Source organism: Filicampus tigris, chromosome 12 (assembly GCF_054856515.1).
Source record: "Filicampus tigris isolate MCC_2025a chromosome 12, RoL_Ftig_1.0, whole genome shotgun sequence".
NCBI classification, from domain to species: domain Eukaryota; kingdom Metazoa; phylum Chordata; class Actinopteri; order Syngnathiformes; family Syngnathidae; genus Filicampus; species Filicampus tigris.
This window is the reverse complement of record NC_141228.1, coordinates 19789618-19813251: the sequence shown is the minus strand read 5'-3', so window position 1 is coordinate 19813251 and position 23634 is coordinate 19789618. Positions and strand designations below refer to the sequence as shown.

At 44.6% G+C, this 23634-nt stretch overlaps 1 protein-coding gene across 12 annotated transcripts in view; it reads right to left on the bottom strand.

The window, feature by feature from the left end:
- Window positions 1–903: 903 nt before the first annotated feature.
- Window positions 904–23634, bottom strand: part of tle2a (TLE family member 2, transcriptional corepressor a) — a 48643-nt gene continuing 25912 nt past the window's right edge. For 5 of the 12 annotated variants that reach the window (XM_086047925.1, XM_086047918.1, XM_086047916.1 and 2 more), the window contains 18 exons: window positions 17161–17224; window positions 13499–13543; window positions 10776–10838; window positions 9959–10063; window positions 9429–9642; window positions 8706–8722; window positions 8186–8281; window positions 7694–7738; window positions 6553–6714; window positions 6005–6131; window positions 5136–5347; window positions 4813–4892; window positions 4368–4617; window positions 3228–3475; window positions 2402–2549; window positions 2158–2308; window positions 1765–1841; window positions 904–1663 (listed from right to left, as the gene is read on the bottom strand). In XM_086047925.1, the coding sequence (XP_085904051.1) occupies window positions 1556–1663; window positions 1765–1841; window positions 2158–2308; window positions 2402–2549; window positions 3228–3475; window positions 4368–4617; window positions 4813–4892; window positions 5136–5347; window positions 6005–6131; window positions 6553–6714; window positions 7694–7738; window positions 8186–8281; window positions 8706–8722; window positions 9429–9642; window positions 9959–10063; window positions 10776–10838; window positions 13499–13543; window positions 17161–17163 (2151 nt within the window). In that variant the 5' untranslated portion in view covers window positions 17164–17224 and the 3' untranslated portion in view covers window positions 904–1555. Of the gene's footprint in view, window positions 1664–1764; window positions 1842–2157; window positions 2309–2401; window positions 2550–3227; window positions 3476–4367; window positions 4618–4812; window positions 4893–5135; window positions 5348–6004; window positions 6132–6552; window positions 6715–7693; window positions 7739–8185; window positions 8282–8705; window positions 8723–9428; window positions 9643–9958; window positions 10064–10775; window positions 10839–13498; window positions 13544–15389; window positions 15725–15784; window positions 15919–17160; window positions 17225–23634 lie in introns of those variants that run through there. The other 7 variants (XM_086047920.1, XM_086047917.1, XM_086047919.1 and 4 more) reach the window with 7 other exon arrangements.

The window sequence follows — 23634 nt, the reverse complement described above, 5'->3', positions numbered from 1 at the left end:
CTTGCGCAACTTCTTCCGTCGCTTTCCGTTTTCAACTCGCTTCTGAAATTGTTCTCTTCGAACTCCACATGGAAGAACGTGACCACCGCACGTGATGTTTTGAGCACATACATCACCTCATGACCACCACATTGCTGGCCCCGGGGAGAAGTCTTGCCTCTCCGAAAGCATCACTGTCAGGAAACGCAGAAAAAAAAAAAAAAAAAGGTTATTCATTATTTAGTTATAAAAGTTAGTCAAACATTGCATTGTCAAAGACAGCAGGCACTTTCCGACACCATATATCGGTCAATGATTTATAAAAAAAAAAAAAAAAAAATCTGTCGAGATTTGTCAGCATCTGAGGATGTATCTCTTAACAAATAAATTGTTTTGATTAATTGACTCCAAAAAAAAAAAAAAGCCAGCAGATATTGCTCAGTGGTGTAAAGAAATATTGAAGGTATTGCCGTTGGAAATGCGGAGTGCAAAATTAAGAGGTAATGAGAATTTATTTTGGGATTTATGGAGCCCCTTATTAGAGTACTTACCATCTTATTTTAGCGCCATTCTGCAAAGGAAGTGGAGCGTTTTTGGGATAATTGTTTGAATATTTGGAGTTTCCATGAGGAATTGTTTCTCCTTACTATGCTTTGATTTTCAATGTAACTCAGACTGCTCAGTGTTAGTTGTCGTCTGTTTCTTTTTGTTTGCTTTTTTGTTATATGTAGAGTAAAATATCAATAAAATAACATTGAAAAAAAAAAAACAGAAAAATATACCTCTCTCCTCAATGGTCATTACGATTCAGATTCCATGTTTTCCATGAAAAAAAAAAGTCTGGTTTCTAGTGACCCGCATGCACTAATTGAGCAAATGCGTTAAGTCAGCTCGCTAAACAACGATTCAAGTGAAGTCCCCAAGTTGCCTTTGGAGAACTTTATTTACATCCACTTAGAAGCCAGCAAACAAGTAAACTTGAACATGAAGCAGCAAATGTTGCTCTGTTGTCACGTCTCTGGTAGAACTCCTGAATCAGTTTTTTTTTTTTTTTTTTTTAAAGAAAAACAAAACAAACAAAAACACCAAACCAACAAAGACAGCAACATTTGACGACACGGGTTGTGTCTTTCGGAGAACCCTCCAATCAGGTTCACTGCTGTAGCCCAACCAAAAATAGGAAGTACAGCCATAACGGCAGCCTACTTGACCAGGCTGGTCTGAAGCAGGTTGAGCTCCGGAGCCGCCTTCCCACGTTGCCTTTTGTCCCATCACCTTGTGGTCCACAAAGTAAAAAAAGAAAAAAAAAAAAAAAAAGCTAAAAAAATATGTTATGTTGCTAATGTCTTGTCCACTACAGAGGTTTGATTTTGTTAAGAAGAGGAAGAAGAAAACAAAAAAAACATCTTTGGAGGAATCCCACACTTGCTGAGCTATCCACTGACCGTCTTTCTCGGAGCGTTAGAAAACGGTTTGGAGTCCTTTCTGGCCGTTCTTCGCCAAACAAAAAACAAAAAAAACAACAAAAAAAAAGTAGTCGAGTGTCCGTTTTCCACAGGCGCATTGATGACCTAGTTCAGTAGATGACTTCGTACACGGTGGCCTTCTTGTCCCCCGAGCCCGTCACGATGAACTGGTCGTCAGGGGAGATATCGCAGCTCAGCACGGACGAGGACTCCTTGGACTGAACGCGCGCACACACACACACACAGAGGATGTTCTGTTTGGCAATTTTACATAAAACAGTCAGAGGCGTTTTTAAGGCAAGGTTGCGTGAAGGGTTACCTGGAATATGCTTGAGCCGTACGGGGTCCGCCACGCGTTCAGCAGGTTGTCTTTGCCCGTGCTCACAAACCATTTACCTGCAGGGGGCGCGCGCGAGCACAAAATTAGGACCTGGTTGCCTTTAGAACGCGGTGAGCTCAGACATTTCAGACTGCCAATGACGGTGATGCAATAATCAAAGGTATACTATACTTTGTAAAAAAAAATAAATAGATGCAATAATCAAAGGTATACTATATTTTATTAAAAAAATAAAAATAAAAAATAGGGGGGACTGCTGTAGAGAGAGATACTTTGCACTAGTTTATAAGAAAAAGAGAAATCTAGAGACAGCGGCTAGTGAGGGACGTCGTCGAGAGACGGCAAGAGCGAGACGGAGGGTGAGAAGCTCACCGCAGTAGGCGAACTTGAGCGAGAGCACGCAGCTCTCGTGAAGGTGCAGCTGGTACTTGTCGGGCTTGGACACGTGGAGCACCTCCACGTTGCTGCTCTCCATCCCCACCGCCAGCCACTCGCCCGTCGGACAGTAACCCAGCGAGAAGATCTGCCGACGGCAAGGAGGAGCATTTTCACGCGAGGGAAGACGCGGAACGGAGTCTGCCCCAGCGACAAGCGATGTGACGCCGGCGCGGCTAACCTGCGAGGTGAAGTCGTGCTGCTGCAGCTGCCGCCCCTCCCTCAGGTCCCAGCAGCGCACCGTGTTGTCCAGCCCTCCCGTCCACAGCTTGGTGCCGTCGTTGGAGATGTCGATGCAGCTGGCGCCGTCCGTGTGGCCCTGGAACTGCCTGTGGACACGACACGCACAGACGCATTCAACAAGGGCAAGCAAAAAAAAAAAAAAAAAAGTAGTGTATGGGCCTCTCTTAGCTTCCTACATTGGTTGTTTACCTTCCAAGCTTCTCCTTATTCCCGTCCCGTTTCACACATTTTTTTTTTTCCCATCTTACATAGTCAAGCAAAGTAAGAATTTCATTGCTCAGTGATCGAACCGTTATGTTTCGACTGTGCATATGACAAATGAATATTTTGAAGCTTAAAGATTGTGGGAGGATCAAAACTACTGTAATACATAGAAGATAGCAGATTTTTACTTACTGCATGTGAAATTTTTTTTTTTTTTTTTTTTAAAGAGTTCAACCCCTCCCACACACACTTTTCGTACATTTTAGCTAACACCAAAAATCATAACGTACATGTCTGTGTTTGAGACATGTATAATAAGCCTTTAAAAGGCAGCGCTCTCCTTTCCCCGCGTGCGAGGGTATGACAGGAAGTACGCCTTCAAAACAAAACAAAAAAAATCGTCTTCAATATAGCGGCGGGAACACTAGAGAACTTCAAGCGCAAGGCCTGAAATTTTTATTTTGCGGTCTCTAAAATATCTCCAAGTCCTCCAAGCCATTCTCTCGCGTAACCACTTCCTCGTGTCTCCGTTTCCGGGGGCGGGGCATCCGAGCGGTTACCTGACGAGCGTCTGGTTGTGCAGGTCCCAGACGACGATGTTTCCGTCGCTGCAGCAGGAGAAGCAGACCTTGTTGTCGGGCGAGATGGCCAGCGCGTAGCAGGCGGGCGCCGAGGAGGTCAGCTCGGCTTTGATGCGAGGGGTGGGCGTGGCCAGGTCCCAGATGGACAGCGTGCTGGCCTCGCCGCCCACGATCAGCGTGCGGCCGTCCGACAGAAGCTTGCACGAGCGGATGTAGTTGTCGCGGTTCTGATGGGACGAGAGGAGGATTGGAAAACTAAATGCAACTTTTGTTTTGTCTCTTGTTTGTACAAAAATAGAATGGATATTAAAAATATGACTCGTATTTATTAATTTGATAAATGATTCATTTGGATGATTTTATGAACACACACAATTGTTCTATAGCAATTACATTACAAAATTATAAGTATTAAAAATGTAAGGATATAGAAAATATAATTTTGAACACACTTTATACAAGTATGTATTTGGGCAAGTCATACAGAAATGTCATCATAAAATGTAAGGTAGGAAAATGTATTTTTCTTATGACTATTTATTAATAAACCCCATTTGTGCATAATCATTTTATGGACCAGTTCATTGGTATATTTTATGATCACCTTACATGTTACATTCAAATTGTATATATATATATATATATATATATTTTTTTTTTTTTTTAAAGAAAAATATGCATTAAATGTATTTGTCACATTTTTGTATAGCAATGATATTTACATATTTTGCATTGTATTTTTAATGTATTATGTTATGAATACATTTTGTATGTGCTATATACAATTAAATTTTTTTAAAATAACTCAAGGAAGTAAAATATGTAGTATCCACAAACTTAAATGCATGTGCGTATAATTTTGGCCATTTTTATTTTTTTAGGATTATTTCTTTGAGAACACTTTTGCACATTTTCCAGTGAAAAACCTTAAATTAAAAATGAAATATATTGTAAACGTATTATTTCTATTGCAATTCTATAAGGCATTTAAGGACGACAGATGTACTATTATTATTATTATTATTTTAGAGAGTATTTATAAATGTACATTATTGCATAATTATGTTTTCAGGAACCTGATTTGCGCATGTGTGCTAAAGATGAGGGAAGAGCACCGACCAGGCAGTCGAGCTGCGCCATGGGACTCTTGCTGCCGGGCTGGCTGATGTCCCAGACCTTGACGCAGCCTTTGCCCCCCGTGTAGACGTGGCGCGTGGAGGTGCTGATGGTGACGGCGCACACCACCTCGCCGTGGCTCAGGCTGTGGATCTGCCGCGCGTGGCGAGGGATGCCCGGGCCCAGCAGGGCGTCGGGGGGGAAGGGCACCGGCTGCATCTGCCCGTCGGCGCTCACGTGGAACGAGTAAGCCCTGTGCGCCGCGAACGGCCACGAGGGGGGGGGAAAAAAAGTGTGGGGGGGAGTCATTATTTGCTTTTATGTGACTAGGCAAAGGGAGGAAAAAAAAAATCTATCATAAAAAGGGAATTTTGTGTTACAAAAAAAAAAAGATTCGCGGTGCTGAGTGATGACAGTCACAAAAAAAAAAAAAATGAAAAAAACGTACGGTTTTCCAGAGGCGGCTGACTGCAGGCCGGCGGGCAAGCCGGGCACTCTCATGTGTGGGTGTGGAGACTCGTAACCCACCTGTGGATCAAAACGGACACGCGAGAAAGCTGAAAGGGGACCGCGACAGGCGCGGCTCATGAAAAAGTACAATATTCTGGCGCGGGGAGTTGAAGGAACGTCATTTGACAATTGCCAACAATGCGTCGCTGCCATCTATGAGCAATTCCAAACTATTTTGGGGGCATTAATCACAAGATTTACAGTTCAAGCGAACCTTGCACCTCATTCTGTCTCCTCGGCCGGCTTATTACAAATTCTCACCACTGGGGAGCGTCCGTAGCCCGCCGCCGCCGCCGCCGCCGCCGCCGCAGCGGCCGCCGCCGCCGCTCCGTTCATCTGCGGTGAGACCAGGTGGAGGCCGGCGCCGTACGCCGCCGCCCCGGGCAGGTCCCCGTTGACCCCGGGAGGGGGCAGGCCGAAAGCCCCCGGGGGGTACGCCCCCTGCACGACCAAGGGGTTCCTCAGACCCAGAGCTGTGGGGGAGAGCTGCGGTTACCTCACGTGCTTCAGTGACGCTGCTCCGCCTTTACACTGACTGAGACGCTGCAGCGCTAGAACGCTAGTGCCCCCTGCTGGCCGCTGTTTACTCTACCTCCCCGCGGAGACGGTTGACAGGCGGCAGCGAGCGAGCGTGCGCGTTAAAAAGTACTGACAGGAGATGACAGGAGGAAAGAGCCACGCGCGCCACGGATGGATGCTCATTATGAAGCAGTCAATCAAGACTGCTAATCTTGCCATTTATTCCATCTTGGCCCACGGTCGCTTCATTAAATGGGTCCAGTTGGCGGTCGGCTTGGGTGGGGCGGAGAACGAGAGGGCTGGCCGCCACCCGTGTTAATAACTGCAGTTGGTGCATTCACACATGGAATATCGACCCCGGCAAAGGGCCAACTAAACGGGGCAGGCCAAAAGTAGGTCGATACCTTTTATATTCACTTTTTTTTTTTTGCAGGGCCAAGGAATAAGGGCAAATCATTTGAGCATTCTAAAGCAGTTATTGGACTGAAGGCTGAAAAGTGGTTTTGGGAAAGGAAAGGAGGTATGCAAAATAAAAAGTGGGGCGGAGAGAAGAAGGAAGGAGGAGGAGGAGAAAAAAAAAAAAAAAAAAAAGACATGTTCTGGGGTCTCACCGAGCGGGTCAACGCCAGGCTTGCCGGGGATGGCTCTGAATTGTGGCGGTCCACTCGGTCCAGGGGTATTGGACTCTTGCGACATCGGGGTGCCCGGCTTCATGCCCGGCGTGCCGGACTTTTCTCTCTGCAGCGGAAGAAAAGACATTTCTTAAAATTTAAAAGGAAAAGCTCAATGTTTTGCAAGGCGTTACACGTGACAAACACGAAGGTGGGAGTGTGATGGGGTGGGGTTGCTTTGTTCCTTCAGGACTTGGGTGACTTGCCGCGTTTAAAAATGCCGAGTCAAAAGTCCAGACTTCGATTCAACTGAGATGCTGTGGTACGACCTTAAACGGGCAGTCCGTGCCTCAAAAAAGCTGCCATAAAACTATGTTCAAACAATAAGGCCAAGAAGAAGACGGCAAAATTCCCCCGTTAGGGTTCAAACTATCGATAAAGTCAATTTTTTTTTTTTTTTTTTACACGTCGGGGACTTTTCCCCAGCGTGTGTGAATAGTGAGGTGTCAGCGCATAAGGTGAGAACCCGGCCCAATCGTGCGCGCTACCTGCGTGGGCTCCTTGCCACGCGAGGGCGACGCGGCGCTGCTGGAGGACGCCAGCGAGGTGGGGCTGGCCTGCGGGGGGCCTTCCTTGCGGGAGGGCGCCATCTTGTCCAGGCCGTTCTCCCTGGACGAGTAGGACTGCACGCTGCGGGGCGACGACGGGTCCTGCTTTGGGAGAGGCGAGAGCACAGCGGTGGACGCAGTGCGAAAAAAGAAAGATGGCATCTGGAAACTCTTGAAAGGTTCAAGCTGATTTTTTTTTTTTTTTTTCCTGTATCAAAAAACTTTTCAGGGTGAATATATTGTGGAAAAAGCTAAAGTGTCTGCACTCTGTGGCCACAACGTTACCTGTCAAGTTCAAGAGCTTCGTTTAAAAGTTTGACTTTACGGTAGGTAAAAAGCCATTTGTTAGCCATTGAGACAACTACAAGTTACTAGTGAGGCAAAGCTTTGTACTAGTTGACAACTGCGTTCTACTAGTGACATCAAATTCTACTAGTTCATATCGAGTACTTCAGGCCTGCAAACATTTAAGAAAAAAAAAAAAAAAAGCTTTAGATTGATTTAATTCAAACTTATACAACAGTTGCAAATGATTCAAATGTGTGAAAATAACATTTGATCGTTTTCGAGAAAAAAGAGCGGGAAATTATGTCAATTTAGTACATTTTGGTCGTGGATAACCGAAAATGAAGTACGGTACTTTTTTTGGGGGGGCTAGCACCCAAAACATTTTGCAATACAACATATGAGCCATGAGAGCCATTATCGCCTCTGACCTTTTTTTTTTTTTTTTAATTACCGTACAAGCACCATGTTAGTTGTAAACATCTACACGAGTACAATGTGAAAAAAAAAATAAATAAATAAAAAAATAAACTTTTTTTCCCTTACACCCATGTATAGTACCTCCTCTTAATTTTGGCTCTTTCTTTTTTTGCAATTAAAAAAAATATATATATTTTCAGGCAATTGAAGTACATTTGTAATGCCGGTTAACATATCGCTAAATTATTACTGTATTATCCAAAAGTGAGCAATATTAGATTTAATGTTCCATTGTACAGGCGTACCTAATGTTGTGAATTCTGCAAGAGGCCTTCAAACCACACAAATGTAAAACCGCGACATGATGTGCACGCACCTCGTCAACCACCAGGTTATCGTCACTTTTATCTGCGTCGCTGCCCTGCGAAAGTGAACAAAGTAGAGAAATGAGTTAAACGACAAAAAATCTCTTGATATTTCACACCAAAGTCCCTCAGTGACCAACACCGAAAATGGTGCCCCAAAACCACAAGTGTGCTTCAAAAATGTTCTTTTTCTAGCACACCGACCAGTGTGAACATTTTATTTCACGAAAAGTCATAATAATGTTCAGCTCTTGATTAATGAGACATAGAAACTTTTATTTAAAGTGCTTTTCTTATAGTGGGCAAATTCCCTCTTTCTTGCCCCTTGCGCATTTTCAATAGTAAACTATTTCAAACGTAACATAGTCACGCCAGCTCAAAATGCACCTCGACATCATTATTCCCGCAATTGCACTCGCCTACGTATTAGCCAGTTGAAATGCGATTCAATACAAAGCGCCTCGAATCTCAAGTCGGGCCGAACGGAACGTCGGCAAGCTCACATAGTCCGTCATGAACTCCTTCTCGTCGGCTTTCCTCTTCTTGCCGTTGCTGAGGTAGTCTGCGGGGCGACCTTTGTCCCCGTTGGACAGGGAGCTCTGCGGGAGGGAGAGGTGGAGTGACAAGAGGAGAGGACGTCAATGAGGTTGAGTGTCTTTGTTGTCATTTCGGGAAACGTGGCGTACATAAAAGGGGGGCTGATTGACATAAGAACTGCCAGCACTTGAAAGTGGCTCCGGATCTTCGCCGAGACTCCTGATCACATCATTGGTGGAGAAATTGAGACAATGATGTGATCAGGAGTCTCGGCGAAGATCCGGAGCCACTTTCAAGTGATAGTCAAATGATGTCTCTCATCTGTTTGGCTTAATCCAAATCGTGGAATAGCTATTCCTACGTTAGTTGGCCCAAAAACGTTTAGCTATGTTGTGAAAGCTGAATAAGAAAAGCGTCTCAACATAGCACACTCTCTCCCGATAGCTAGAAAATATTCTACCAATATGTGAAATGCTTTGTACTCACCGGTCCTGCTTCCCGGTCTGCGTCCAGGCAGAGGCGGTGATGGGTCCAAAAAAAAAATAAATACAATTTTTTAAAACACACACAAAAAAAAAAAAAAACATATTTGCCATTAGACATTTACTCTATAACCTTCAATCTTGGCCAATATATCGTCGCTGTCCTGTGAAAAAGACGCATGTCCATTTTTTTTTCAATTTTCGTATTTTTACGTGAATGGTGTTTCCATCGCGGTAACGGGAACATTTTTTTTTTTTTTAAAACCCACAATTGGACGTACGTGTTTTTCACAGAACAGCGACAATATGAACTACCTGTAAAGTCTTCCCTCGTCATTGCAGCCATCATACACAAGCAAGACGTCTGGTCCAACTCTGACATTGTGGGGCCAATTCATTTAGCTTTTGTGGCGAGGCATAAAACTTCACTGCCATGAGCAATGCCCACAACAAAAATTCTTTGCCATCTAGCATCACCCTTGCAGCATAATATCGAATTTAAAAAAATAATAATTGCAAAAAAAAAAAAAGTTTCACTCTTTACATTATATCTAAATTTGACACCACAATACAATACTTCAATGTATCTTGTTTAAAAACACTGTACAAACATTTGCGGTTGTTTTTTTTGGAGGGACCGGAATGGATTCATGGCATTTTTCATCCATTTTTAAATGCAGACTTGACTTGGAAAGTCAAGGTAACACGTTTGATTCATTCTCTTTACCTCTGTGATGCTCGGCAGCGGCGGCGGCGGCGGCGGCGGCCTCCAGGTGAGCCCTCTCGTCCTTGGCGGCCAGCTGGGCCCCCAGCGCCCCCGACAGGGCCAGCAGGCCGGAGCCCCCGCCCAGCGCCAGGCCCGGGTGGGGCAGTCCCGACGGGTGCGGGCCCACCGGCAGACCCTGCGCGTGCTGCGAGAGGTGCTGCGCCTGAAGCTGCTGCTGCAAAGGGGGAGGGGAGGGGCGGGGGGAGGGGGAGAAAGACACGGGTGACTTATAGGCGCTTAGAGAGGGGGGAGGAAGTCCAGAGCAGGAAAGCAGGAAGTGCAGCGGGAGAAAAGCACAAGTCCGGGCAGTGGGCCTAACGGGGGGGGCAATTTCAAATCCTGTCACACCAAACTAAGACAGCCAATTAAAGTGCAGTGGGCCTAAAAGGGTGCCTCATTCATATATATATATATATATTTTTTTTTTTTAAAAAGTAGAGAAAAAGTAGAGAAAAAGGAGGGAAAAATAAACGGGAGGATAAGGTACACACGCTATGAGGCAGAGGGGGGAGCCCACGTACCCCTATGGAAGCATTTAACTCCCCCATGGTCACCTGTTTGGCGCGCTCCATAGCTTGGACCACCTGTTGCTGGTGCTGCAGGGGAAAGGGGGGGGGGGGGGGGAGAAAAAAAGGCAGAGGTCACTCAAAGGACATGCTGGGCTCGCTCTCATTAATATTAATTGTGTGGAAAGTGAATTGATTAGCATGAAAAGCTATTCAGCATGTATGAATGAACGTGGCCAGTTGACTATGGAGGGAAACGTGTGCTTCCTTTGTGTGTGTGTGTGCGTGCGAGTTCTTGCGTGTGTGGCAAAACCCTTGACATTTACACTTTTGCGCGTACATTTGTCTTTGCTTGGACATTTTGGCTGTAAAAAAAAAAAAAAAAAAAATGCTTGGACGAGCTGTTTTTACCCAATTACGTTCTCTCCGTGTGTGTTTGTGCGCAGTCTTTAACTGTTCTTGTCTCTCTATCCTCGTGTGGCATTTACACCTTTATTGTGTGAACATTTGTCTTTGCCTGTACATTGGGACCTGGTAAAATGCTTGGGTGAGCTTCATTCACCTTATTAGACCGTGCGCGCGCATGTGTGTGTGTGTGTGTGTGTGTGTGTGTGTGCGTGTTCTTGTCATTTATCTTTTTGTGGCACAGCCATTGACATTTACATCTTTATTGGGAGGACATTTATTCGTGGGTGGAGATTTGGGCTGGAAAATACTATAGGACAAAGTTGCACCCTATCAGATGGTGTGTGTGTGTGTGTGTGTGTGTGAGTGCGTGTAGGTGTGTGTGTGTGCCTCCCACCTCTTGTGACAGGAACGGGATGAGCTGAGCACAGATCACATTTAGCCGTTTGGCAATCTCCGTCTGAAAGCGAGGAAAAAAAGATACTAGATGAATAAACACACACGCACACGCACACCCCCACACACACACACACACACACACACCGTCGCTGTGACCTGCTTCTCCCCCAGACCCGCGTGGTAAATATTTCAGCCGCTTACATCTGGTCCATGCAAATGGAATCTTTGCCAGGGAGTTGGACTAAAATATTCATGGTGAGCATCTGCTGTGGCCGCAGCCAGCCCACACACACGCGCGCGCGCGCGCACACACATGCATAACACACAATCAGTGTGTGTGTGTGTGTGTGTGTGGTGGTTTGAGAAAAAGATTCTCAATCTTTTGTGTGTGCGCTCCTCAGATGTTTGCATATGTGTTGACATTCTGCACGATCGCGTGTGTGTGTGTGTGTGTGTCATGCTGGGGGTCAATTGCTCTTACTGAGGGTGTGTGACTGTGCATGAGTGTGTCCAACTGCTCTACTGCACCGCCAACTCTCCTTGCACATCCTCATCCCCCCTCTCCATCTCATTAAATGTGTTTACGCAACAACAACATAGTAAAAAATAAGGGCGGGGAATCAGATATTTTAATCACCATATTTAACGTATCAAGATCCGGCGATAATCAAATATCGGGCGAGTGCTTCTTTTGGTCGTTTTGCAGTGTTGACAGTGCATGGAGGAGATGTCAGTTTGAATATCAATATTTGATGGTGTACCTAGACTGTAGTGTGAGAGATGTGAAACTAAGCAGACAATATTTTGATGTTTGGATTTTTTGCACATGCCCACTGACTAAAGTAAGCATGTCTTCGTTTTCGACCGACATTTTTTAGCGACTGGACAGTAATAAAGTGTTGAAGTGGCCTTTAAAATGAAAACTTTTCATATTTTCAAATGGTTGCCTGTTTAATTAGCGTAGGACAAAAAGAAAAGAAAAAAAAACTCAATACGTGATATTGGCCCAAAAAACGATATCATTGATTAAAAAAAATAAAAAATAAAAAATGCTATATTTGGTCAATTCTGGCAATGAAAATTGGGGCCCAACTGATAAATTAGCCAGCTGATATTAGTGTTTATAAAATGCTGATTATTTTTATTATTTTACATATTACAACATAAGACAAATAGAACGACGCTCAAACATTCCTTTCGGAGGTTTCGGCCCAAACGTCATCAATATGAACGAACTTACTTTTCAGAAGGCCAATTCCTGGTCATTTCTATAATATATATTCTTTTTTTTTGTTTTTAAAAAAATATATTTCACTCCTAATTATTGAACCGTATAAGATGTAGCCGCAAAACGTGCCACTCGCATTCATTTTAACGCACGTGAGCAAGTCCGCAAAAAAAAAAAGTGAGCAAAAACACTGTTGCCGTGGAAACCGGCAAACAACATTGCCTTGAATCGGCCTTTAGTTAAAAATAGTCACGCGAAAAACAATCCCTCTGTTTATTCCAAGTCGGCCTCCTTCCGTTCCTCGCTTGCCGATATTATCGATTAGAGCTACGGGCTTCGGTGCACACAAGCTCGCTCGCAAGCACGCGCGCACGCACACACATATTTCGCATCAAGGCCGTTAGGGCCGGTAATGATATGCATGCAGAGATCATGACAACATCATTATGGCTGCAGGCTGTTTGTCTAGTTGACAGCCAGCCTGTGCTGAGGTGCGTGTGTGTTCGTGTGCGTGCGTGCGTGCGTACACACATACACACAACCCCATTCCCTCCTAAGTGATTTATTGACGCCGGACTGAACTTCCACCCCCTCCTTTCTTCTTCCTCCACCCCCCCTTCTCTCTCTCTCATTCCTCTTGCTTGCCCACCTACAGCCCATCCTCCTCCCAATCCATCAGCCCCACCATCCCCGCGGCCCCGCCTGCCCAGGGGAGACACAATGATTTCTTGTTAGAGAACTCCAACTCCTAAATGACATCTTCAGGAGGGAGGAAAGGGAAGGAGCAACAGAGAGAAAGGGGATGACGATGGGGGAGGACAGAAGGAGGAGAAGGAGAGGTGGGGGGGGCGGAGGGGCGGGGGGTGATGATGAAACGGGAGAGGAGTGGATTGGGTGGCGAGGAAGTGTGACCGAGGCGAGGATGTGGGAGGGCGAGGAGAAAGGCGGGGGAGGAAAATCGACATCGGGGTGAAGTGTGGAGGAGGTGGGGGTGGGGGGCGTGGATTCTGTGACATGTCAAAAGTGAAACGATTGAGATGGCGAAATGAACGGGAGGGGTGGGGGTGGGGGGAGAGGGGGGGGGCTGTGGGGTGTAGGGAGAGAACGAGGAGACAGCGGGAAGGCAGTGACCTGATTTAAAGTGAAATCCAGCGTGGACTGTATATGTCTGCGAGGAAGAGGAAGGAAAGTGAAGATAAAGAGGAAATCAGAAGAGAGACGCAGGATGCAGAAGAAATGGAGGATTAAAAGCACTGCAAAAATAAAAAATAAAAAAAAGACAAAAGAAATGAAAGAAGGAGTTGTGAGGAGAAAAGATGATAAGAACATTTCTCATATGGTGTGGGACTGAATCGCATGCGGGGAGTTTTTTTTTTTTTTTTTTTTTTAAACGCCTTTGCGGATATTTGGGAATTGGAGGGAATGAGAGAAAGGGAGGGCAAAGGTGGGAGGCGACATTCGACGAGAAGGAGGAACTGGAAGATGCTGCTCACCTGTTTGTGCATTTCGATGTTAAGGCCGTAGGACATCTCGTAATACTGCAACACACAGACAAAGGAGAGTAATTGCAATTGTTTTATGGTTGGTTCATGTTTCAAATCGTCCATAAAGTGTTTAAAAGCAAAAGATTGGGTCCAAAGTCCAAAAGTTAATTTCAAAAATCATAATTTTTTGGGAGATGAAATTGCAATTATCATACCGTCAGAATCTGATCCCAGCCCTTGCCTCGTTTGCATCCAACTTTTTTTTTTTTTTTTTGTAATTATAGCCAAAAATGTAACATTGGTTTCATTGGACTAGGGCTGCAACCAACGATTATTTTAATTGATTAATCCGTCCATAATAATTGGATTAAATAACATTCTCAAAAATTATTATAAGCATCTCTTCATTCAAAAACATGACATTATTTTACATTGGCCAGGCAGAAAATGCACATACATAAATTGATGATGATTCAGTTGCTGGTTTAGTCCATAACTTTGGTCAGAAAATTGGCAAAAATGAACATTGTTTTCCACATTAAAAGCAGATGTTTGGGAATGTCTCAATTAAAATAATAATAATCAATATTTACTGTTGAGAGAAATTCGGAGATTTTGACAGTTTTAAATTAACTGCCAAGGACGTATTTATTGGTCTTTTCACAGTCCAGCACATTCAATCGTAACTTTCTTTTTTGATCAAATGCAATATGAATATCTTTGGAGGGAATGGTAATCCATTTTATATTGATAGATGAATAAGTGTAAAATTGTGTAAAATATCTTCATTAAAACACAAACTCGAGCGGGCTGGTCCAAACACTGAAACTCCGGGGCAGAAAAGTCAGTATGCTCTGAACAAGTCAAAAACTGGTGGCACAATATGATATTACACTTATCTAAATCCTTGACTTTTCCCCACATTTTTTGCTCGTTTTTCAAAAAGATGGCCGTCTGCAATATTACCTTGGACCCTGAAAGTCATCAGCACTCCAAAAACGAGGCCTGAAGGGCGTCTGGCAGGCCTTAAAGTGCGCACGAGCGAGGAAAGGATACTGTCGGACTGCTGCAATAATCACGTCTAATTTGAGCTATTTGAACCTTTTGACTCCTAAGAGGAGCTGTGAGCAGCGCCGAAGAGCGTGGAGAGCCAACGAGAGATAGTTGGCACCCCTCGCTCTCTCCCGTTCTCGCTGGACGGAAAGGGAAAGCATTTTAAAGTCGGATGCCTCGCAAAGTGACAGGCTGACATTTGCTTTTCAGAGAGGAGATTGGCAAGCCGGAGCGCCAGAGCATTCTGGCAGGATGGGAGGAGAGGAGATGGGCAGGGGTTGTTTCTCTGCAGACATCTTTCTTGGCACACTGCGAGCGCGTGTGCGCGCACATGCAGGTGTGTATGTGCATGTGTCGCTGTTTGTCTGCGCCTCCATAAAAGATGCCTTTCCCGGCAGCTGGCAGCTCCACTTGACAGTTGCTGTGCCAAGTTTCGCCTGTTGCTTAGCAACGCCCAAACTCCCTCCCCAAATCGGCCGCCAGGAGAGGAGACCTCGCCTGCCGCCCACCCCCCCCCCCTTTTTTTTTTCTTTAGCGAGAGCCAAATCTTCAAGCCCCATCCCCACCGCCCCCGCACATCGATACACAATTCCCAGCTCATTGCCAGGAATGCCACATAGCATTTTTTTGGCAGGGCCCAAGCGGGGTTCTTGGCAGCCGGCACGGGTTCAGCCGCGGCGGCGAGGGGTTCAGATGGCAGGCACGATTCCCACCGACTGAGCGGACCCAAATATTCACAGAACGTTACCCTAATGGTACCACCACCGCCGCCGCGCAGCCAAGTGGAGACGCGCGTTAACCTCAAAGTGTGCGCGCCTCATTTCTTTTAGTAGCAACATTGCCATACCTTTGTAGCTCTTCGACCGTTCGCGGGCGTGACTTCACTTCGGCCTCGTTTGCACATAGCCGAGGTTTTTGCAAACGGCGGTTAATAGCCTGCGGTTAGCCCTGTCATCCACACGTCCACGGTGTTGTTTTCATTTTAAACTAAAAACTCCAGCCACAGTGGAGTTTTGCGGATTTCGCCAGACCCGCGTTTGGCCGTGGACAGTGGCCGCAGAGATTTACGTCGTCACTATGCGACAAAAATGCTCTGACGTCTTTTAAGAGACTTGTATACATGCGAATGTGGATTCCCGCGGCGCTGCGTTGGTTATAGCCATTCTCAAGGCGCTTTTTGCGTACTTATTTGTCCGCAACCAACTACTGCTTCTTGTTGAAAGGTTTAAAAGCAACTCTGACCTCTTGTCGGTTCTCCCGAACGAGTTTGGCGCGATGGAATTCCGTCTGAATGAACAGTATTTGGCTAACTACTGCCGCCTAGAGGCTTGGCATGCGTTTGCAAACGCACTTCCGCGGTGTCAGGGGCGAAGCCAGAACGTGGCTAATGGGTGGACCTAGACAAATCAGGGTGGGCCTGAATATTTCTCTCACTGAGCACAATCCGCCTGTCCCGACACATCGTATATTCAAATAAAAAGACAAACTGAATAATATGAAGTTCAGATCTTCCTTAGACAACCACAATTATGCCATTATTAATATTCAATAAAATAAAACAATAAAACCACACACACAAGAAAACACAAATTCAAAAATAATTCAACCTCCTCAGGCTTAGTGGCCACATACGTGAACAGCACTTTCTAGCTCTTGTGTCCACAAACGTGTGCACTGTGGAAATGTGGGTGTTTTGGACACATATATGGGCACTTACACCGCCATCTTGTGGTCTCAGAAGAGTATTACATACTACAGTCAAAATACAGTACACAAAATACAATACAAAAAACTAAAAGATGATGCTTTGTTTTTCTTCCAATTAGGTTCCAATAAGCCCAAATAGCAAAAAGAAATAAAAAATGCATGTAATACAGCTTTGGCCTTAGAAGATTAATAATAATTTACTAAAAATTGAAAAGTATATATTTCATGAATCTCATTGGGTGGGTAGTGTGTCAATCTGGCTCCGCCCCTGTTGTAGCTGCAATTTTAACAAATGAGGATGTGTATTCCAATACGGAATGGGGGCGAAATATTCGGTTAGAAACTAGCAAAGCGCACCGTGTAGCCTTGGTTGCTTCAAGGTGGGTTGGGAATTACCGGTGGGAAACCCCCCCCCCAAAAAAACAAGGTGGTGAGCAGGCTAGGGTTGACATCACAGCAACCTGACTGGTCTCTAAGCACCACTAACTATTGGCTATCTCACACAATTTCACAAGCGTGTTGGAAAAGAAATGAAGTCGGTATTTAACGGAATGGCTTTGGCTCACAGTTTATCGCAACTTTAATTGAGAGACAAATTGGTGTCTTTTGAAACTATTTAACCACTCGGCTAAAAAAAAATCCTAGGTGAACACAAAGGCAAATCCGGAGCAGTGTGTTTGATGAAGCTCAGCAAATGCTCCCTTGGAAATGTTCAAAATGCCGGCAGGAGAAAGAAACACAATTTGTGGAGCCCAGAAGTCCACGTCGCGCGCGCACACACATACACACACACACGCACTCCCGATAGAAAGTGTTTGTGTGCGCGCGAGTGTGTGTGGTCTTGCGTGTGGTTCCTGGTGGCTGTTTAGCAGCTGTTAGCAGATGAAAAAGACGCAGACGACTTGGCTCACCATAACGTAGTGTCTCTGGATCTCCGTCTTCTCTGTGGCCAGTTTCTCACATTCCAGCTTCAAACTGCAATGAGAGGAAACGATAAAAGGTATGCTTTGGATTTGACTCCAAATAAAATCAATGAATTGCGCATCTCGGTTGGAGACGTAGCTCTCTCTCGCCCCTTCATCACGTAACACGACCACTGAGGGGTTGCTTGGGGGGGGAGTGATGAAGTGCTCTGCGATGACAGGCCATTAGCACCTCGTAGCGGAGAAGAAACCGACAAGTCACACTTGGATCCTGACATCCATGCAAGGTGTCGCTCTTTTTGTGACCTATTTTGTCTTTAAATGCTTGTTTTTCCCTTTGCCGCTGACTTACAATTAGTACACTGAACAAAACTAAACAAAAAACACAATTAGGAAGGCAGCGTGTTGATACTGGGTGACGCCTGCACTTGTATGTGGAAAAACGTACAGATACTATGAGACCGATACCACAGCTTAACGTACGATGCCGGTCAAGTGGAGATAGAGCCCTGGAAGGTAAACATTTTACAAGTTGTGGTGTTCTCAGGAAGCCGTCTTGTATTTCTTTTTATTGACAACAAACATCTTGTATTCTTACTTGTTTGTTTATTTTCAACATTCTTCTTCATCACGTATTTCTCCCTCCCTTATCTGCGTACGCCTTGTACATAGTGCCCCCTAGTGTTCGGACAGACGCCACAGAACTGAAACGCCTTGTGTTCTAGGCTCCAGTTAAGTGAAATGTGTGGCAAGACTTTTAGAAAAACGTAGTAGGACGAAAAAATGTCAGTGATGGCAAGTTGTTACATTTGCCAGGTTCAAGAAAAGCTTTGAAAAAAACCCCAACTTCGTTCAATTCTGTACATTTCACAAAGTCACTTCAAAAGACTACGGCCACGCATAATTATACTATAGCAGATTCTCAAAAAAAAAAAACTCACTTAAAAAAAAAAAAAAAAAAAAGAAAAACTTACCCTCCAAAATATCAATTTTCAAAAAATACGAGCTTTAAAAAAAAAAAATCCCCAAAACTCCTTTTTACTTCAGTTTTTTCTTGTAAGCTTGCTTACCATCATAGCATATACAGTATTTTCCTTCCCTCGCGTGGCCCTCATCATCCATTGTACAAGAGAACCTACTGTGTGTCATGTCATTTAGTGAACAATATAAAATCTGCATTCCCTCCACCCTCTAAAAAGACTGCAAATATGCCCATGTCTCTAATTGCCACTCTTCTGTTGAACGTGTGCCCCTGAATGGAAGACGCGCACCCGCATCCCCCTCCCCCACCACAGATGAGGCGGCCAAACACCTCTCCCATGTGGCCCATATCTCCGTGTGTGTCCGTCTCGCCACACCGCCCGACAGGTCCCTCCTGTCCCCTAACACTGGATAATGCTTTTGGACACATTTCCAAAAGGACACACATTATTCTCGCCTGTGTTTGCGTGGAACAAGCGCGCGCACACACGCAGGCCTCACGTGGCAAAGAGCAGCCTTCCCATCCCCTCCCCCCTCCCCTCCCCTCCCCAGAGAGGCAGTATTTTGGGCCCCGTTTACGCTGATTTGTTTGCAGGCGGCAAATAGATTGATCGAGGGGGGGTGGGGGGGTAGCGGCGGCGCGTGCGCGCGTTGATGATGTGTGTCTTGTGGGTGGGTTGCGCGGCGGAGGAAAATTAGAATATGATTAATACGGCAACATTACCCCCGCAGCCGCAACAGGTAATAACAGCCCCATCAGCTCCCTTTTCACGCACACGCGCACATAATTGACTCATTTATCATTGCCAGCCCGTGGAGGAGAAAGGGAACAAGGGAAGTGAGGGAGCCAAGCGGCGGGAGAAAGAAGAGGCGTCCAAAAGGTGGACGGGAGTAAGGATTAACCCCCACCCCCCCCCCCCCTATAGATTTTATTACAGCGCAATTGCCTCTCGGCTCGAGTGCGCAGTGTGCCACGTGTGTGTGTGAGCTACCTCATCCTCTTGTGTTGGGATACATTCTAAAAAAAATAAATAAAAAATCAATAGGCTTCTTGCTTTGACAGAGAATAATAACCCCTGAAAAGTTTGAAGATTTACAGAGAATGGATGACCGGCAGACCAACATGCACTGGACTGTAAAATCTCAGCAATCTCTTCATGATGTGAAAATCCTTCAAAACAAAACAAAAACAAAAACAATAAGATTGTCAAGTGACATTGACCAAAATGGTGGACCTGGTTCAAAGCCAAAAGTGCAATCCAATTACAGACTCGTGCGTTATGCCATTATAGACGTACTGTACAATGGCAAATACAGCCCTCTCGTTTATAAAATGGGATCACTCGGGCACTTTGACTTCAACATCATCATCATGACATATTCACAAGTTATTTACAAATTCACTCATTTGCATTTTGGGGGGGGGAATCAATCCTCCGACTAGCGGAAAAACTTGCCATTGAACTTAGGGTCGTGCTCTCGCTGTGATGCCCTAAAATGGTGCCAAAGCCCTGGCTAATACAAAAGTAGAAATTGGCATCAAGGAAGTACAGTTGAAGTGATGCGTTGCAACAAAAACAAACTCATTGCATGTGAAGGAGTACCTAAGTTTAGCCTGGGTTGTTAGCGGATGTCAAGGGGACTCTTTGTGACGTGCAAGGACATGCGCGCTAAATGTGCAGTTGGTCCATACCAATGAGCTATTTTGGTTTTCAGGGTAATGAGTAAAATGAGTTTGAAATGATATTAAACTAAGTGGATCACACTTTGTGGGAGACTACCAGTTAAAACTATAAAAAAAAATTTAAAAAAGTAATAAAACGTAATTCAGAATTTTTTTTTTTTTTTTTTAATCAGCGGCGTCAATTGCTTCGTTTTTTGTTACTTTTCACAGCAGGGCTCGGTCCTGTCCACGCAAAGCGGGGATTACCATGCACAATTTTTCAATGATGGGATCTTACACCTAATGGCATTTATTCCCATTGACTATTGTAAATGAGTTATCAAATAATAAAACCAAGTCGAGTGAAGCGAGCGAGGACTAAATGAGACTGGATGCGAAGCATGTATGCGGGTTGCTTGCCAATGGAGGAAAACTGCAGTTGTTTGTGTATATTTATTATATATCACGAAAGAAAAAAAGAAAAAAAAATCCAACATCGATTTAAGTTATTCCTTTTCAAAAACAATATGGCTTTTTTTTTTTTTAAGGCCGGCAGATTAACGGATTAACTGCAAGATTTAAAGGATAATTAAAGCATTAATTTTCCCAAATCCTATTTAAGACTTTAAAGACCCGCAGACACCCTGAATGATACACCGAGCGTTTCAAGACACTGTGATGATCAAACAAATGTACCATTTTGTTTGATACAGTTGTTTGATTGTGCATTTGATCATAACCGCACGCACAGTATGCTTGTCTGGTGATTTTCTTCCACACACACACACACACACACACATTTGCAAGGCCTGGCCTTCAAGGTTGAAAATGAGTCTGTGCTCGTCATTATGCACCGGTAGACGGAAAGAGAAAGAAAAAAGAAAAAGACAAGGAAAAAAAAAAAAAAAAAAAAAGAAAATTGGAGGAGAGTGGTGGGCAGGAAGAGGAAAATTGATCGTCTGTCATAATTAGGCTTTAGCCGGGCGCCATTTTGAGATGGTGGGAGGGAGCATGAAAGTGGGGGGGGGGGTGCCTCAAATCTTTGCCTGGCGCTGACAGAAGATAAGGTGATCAGCTGAATGTGCTACAAATCTGCAGCCCGTCGCTTTTTCAGACAGCTGCGTCGCCGATGAACACGCTTGCTCTCGCGCGCGCGCACATCACTCAAGGCAAAGAAGCGGGTAAAGTCGTGTACATGAGCCAAAACGCGGCGTTTATTAGGCGACACGCACCCACGCGTGGGCGAAGAGGGTCAAAAAGGAACCTCGAGCGTCTCGTTAAGATGCGGGCACTTTCAGAAATGGTGTCGTTAAAAAAAAAAAAAAAAAAAAAAAACCTCCAGCCTTTTGTTTTGCTTACTTTCATTTCCATTTGCTTGGAGTTTTAAAAAGCGACGCCACTTCCGCACCACGTTCGGGCCGTTCCTTTTCTAACGCGGATCGTAAAGATGCGCAGACCGGTTGCAGCCGAGCAGCGCAAATCAATTTTCCCTTGATTGCTTCTGAAAAGAAACGATTAAAACCCAACAATCGGCTGCACACAATCGACCAAAAAACAAAAAGGAAGCAACGTCTGTTGTGATCCGCTTCTCTTATTTGCCTCTCATTGTCTATTGTGTCCTTTGTCATTTTGTTGACGTACAATCCTGACAATTTGCGGCCTTGTGCTACAAACACTGCCAAAAGAGCCCCCCGTCATAAAATGTGATTTTTAAAAATTTTTTTTTGCAACCTTTAGTCCTTGTTTAGTTTGAAACAAACATGCCGCCGGACTGTCGAGAGGCTCTGGGAGGTTTCCCCAAGCGTGGAATGACTTAAATATGGCGAGCCCTTCAACTAATGTTTAGTCCCTTCAATAAATCATTCTCAACGAGGCCTATGAATTGTCACCTGGCAACGGCACAAAGACGTCGAATTCACAAATAAGCATCATCGCGTTTCACGTTGTAATTATGGAAAGGATACGACTGGTAAATAGGTTGCGCTTGACGGATGCTTTGGCGACGCTTCGACTTAAACGCTTTTTAAGTGGTTTCCGTGGCACTTTGAAAGGGATGTAAACCAACTTGGCGCTTCAAAAGATATCAGTCGCCACTAAGTCCTATTGATCGTGACATCGCCGTAATCGCGCGGCCGCGTTCGAAGCGTTTAGGCTCCCGGCCTCCAGGTCTGTGACTGTTCACTTTACATCTCATTAAGTATTGATCAACCGTTCCTTGCAAATCCACTTGGGGGGATATTCTAATAGTTCTCTCACAGACACACGCACAAAACAAAGGATGGATCCAAAGCATTCGTCAAAGCGAACTTGTAGCTGTCATCAGACTCATTGCAAGGCCACACACACACACACACACACACCAAATGAAAACCACAAACCCTGAAGCATCTTGCCAAACCATGAAGTATCTCGCTCGCAAGTAGCATTTTTGAATAAATTAAGAAAATATTCTTAAGAAAAAAAAAACGGGGGGAAAAAAAAGCTAGCAAGCACTACAACTTGTCTGTTGCCAACTTACTGGTGTTTTTAGTACATTTTGCAACTTTTACAGCAACTATAAAAAAAAAAAGAGCAAAATCGACAACAGGGGTGCTAATGTTAGCAATGTCATATTTCTCGCACGCTTGGGGAGGGGGGTGGGGGGTTGGGGGGGGGTGAGTTAGAAGTGGCTTCCCCAGCTGGCAAGAAGTATTTTCCAAAGTAAGTCTTATCTTGACGACGCCATTTTTCCAGAGCTTCCGCCTCCGGTCCTTTTCGGAAACACTTGTGTAACATCGGCACATGATCACAATTTTTCTACCTTCATATGTGGGGTTTGTCGCAAATAAAAAAAAAAAGTCTTTAAAGATGTGAAAAAAAACCTTATGCGTGTACCAGGCCTTATTTTCACTTTATGAATCAAATAAATTAATAAATTAATAAAATTTAAAAAATGTGAAAAAAACTTATGCGTGTACCAGGCATTATTTTTTATTTTATTTACAAAATAAATTAATAAATTAATAAAATAAAAAATGTGAAAAAAAAAACGTATGCGTGTACCAGGCCTTACTCGGCATTCAAAGTATTTGACAGTCAAATGTGTCCCTTTCATTCCTGACTTCAGTTCAATTATCATTGTGACTCATAACCCTAAACGGGGCTATTATGCACGAAGCCAATCTCGACAGCCCTTTTTTTTTTTTTTTTTTTTCTTTTTTTTTTTTGCTTCGCATCGATTGTGGTCGCATTTGGTCTGTCTGTTATAACAGCGGTCTAGTATGCGCGCAAAGAAGAGTGGAAGGGCTTCAAACATGAGTGGTAGCATGTTAGCGGCGACTGAAGAGCGACCGCACGCACGCCAACATTCGCCGAGAGCAGCCTGCGAGCGCGCGTGCGTGCAAATGTGTGTAGAAAGAATTGAAGTCAGTAAAGCTCCCTTGCCCCAGTCTGTTGATTACAGGCTGTTTCGTGAACGTACATGAGCTCACACACACACCATAAAAAAATAAAAGTTAAAAAAAAAAAAAAAAAGAAATCGGAGCTGCTGACCCACCGCACACTTTAATTAGCCGTTCTCTCCTTTTAGTTTCCTACTAATCTTCCTCATGGCTACCTCCATAGCTAGCACGCCGCCGAAACCCGACAAACATTTGCATTTGCGCCACACACGCAGTTGCAGCTCATCAGTGCTAATCCCTTCCCCTCGCTCTCTTTCCTGCTGTCTAATCCAACATCTATCGGAATCCAGCTACCGTGGCTGCAGCCAAAAATACACACGTAAGCTCTGCTATTTCTAGGCGGCGTCTATTTGTGTGCAAAGATAATTGGGGAGCCCT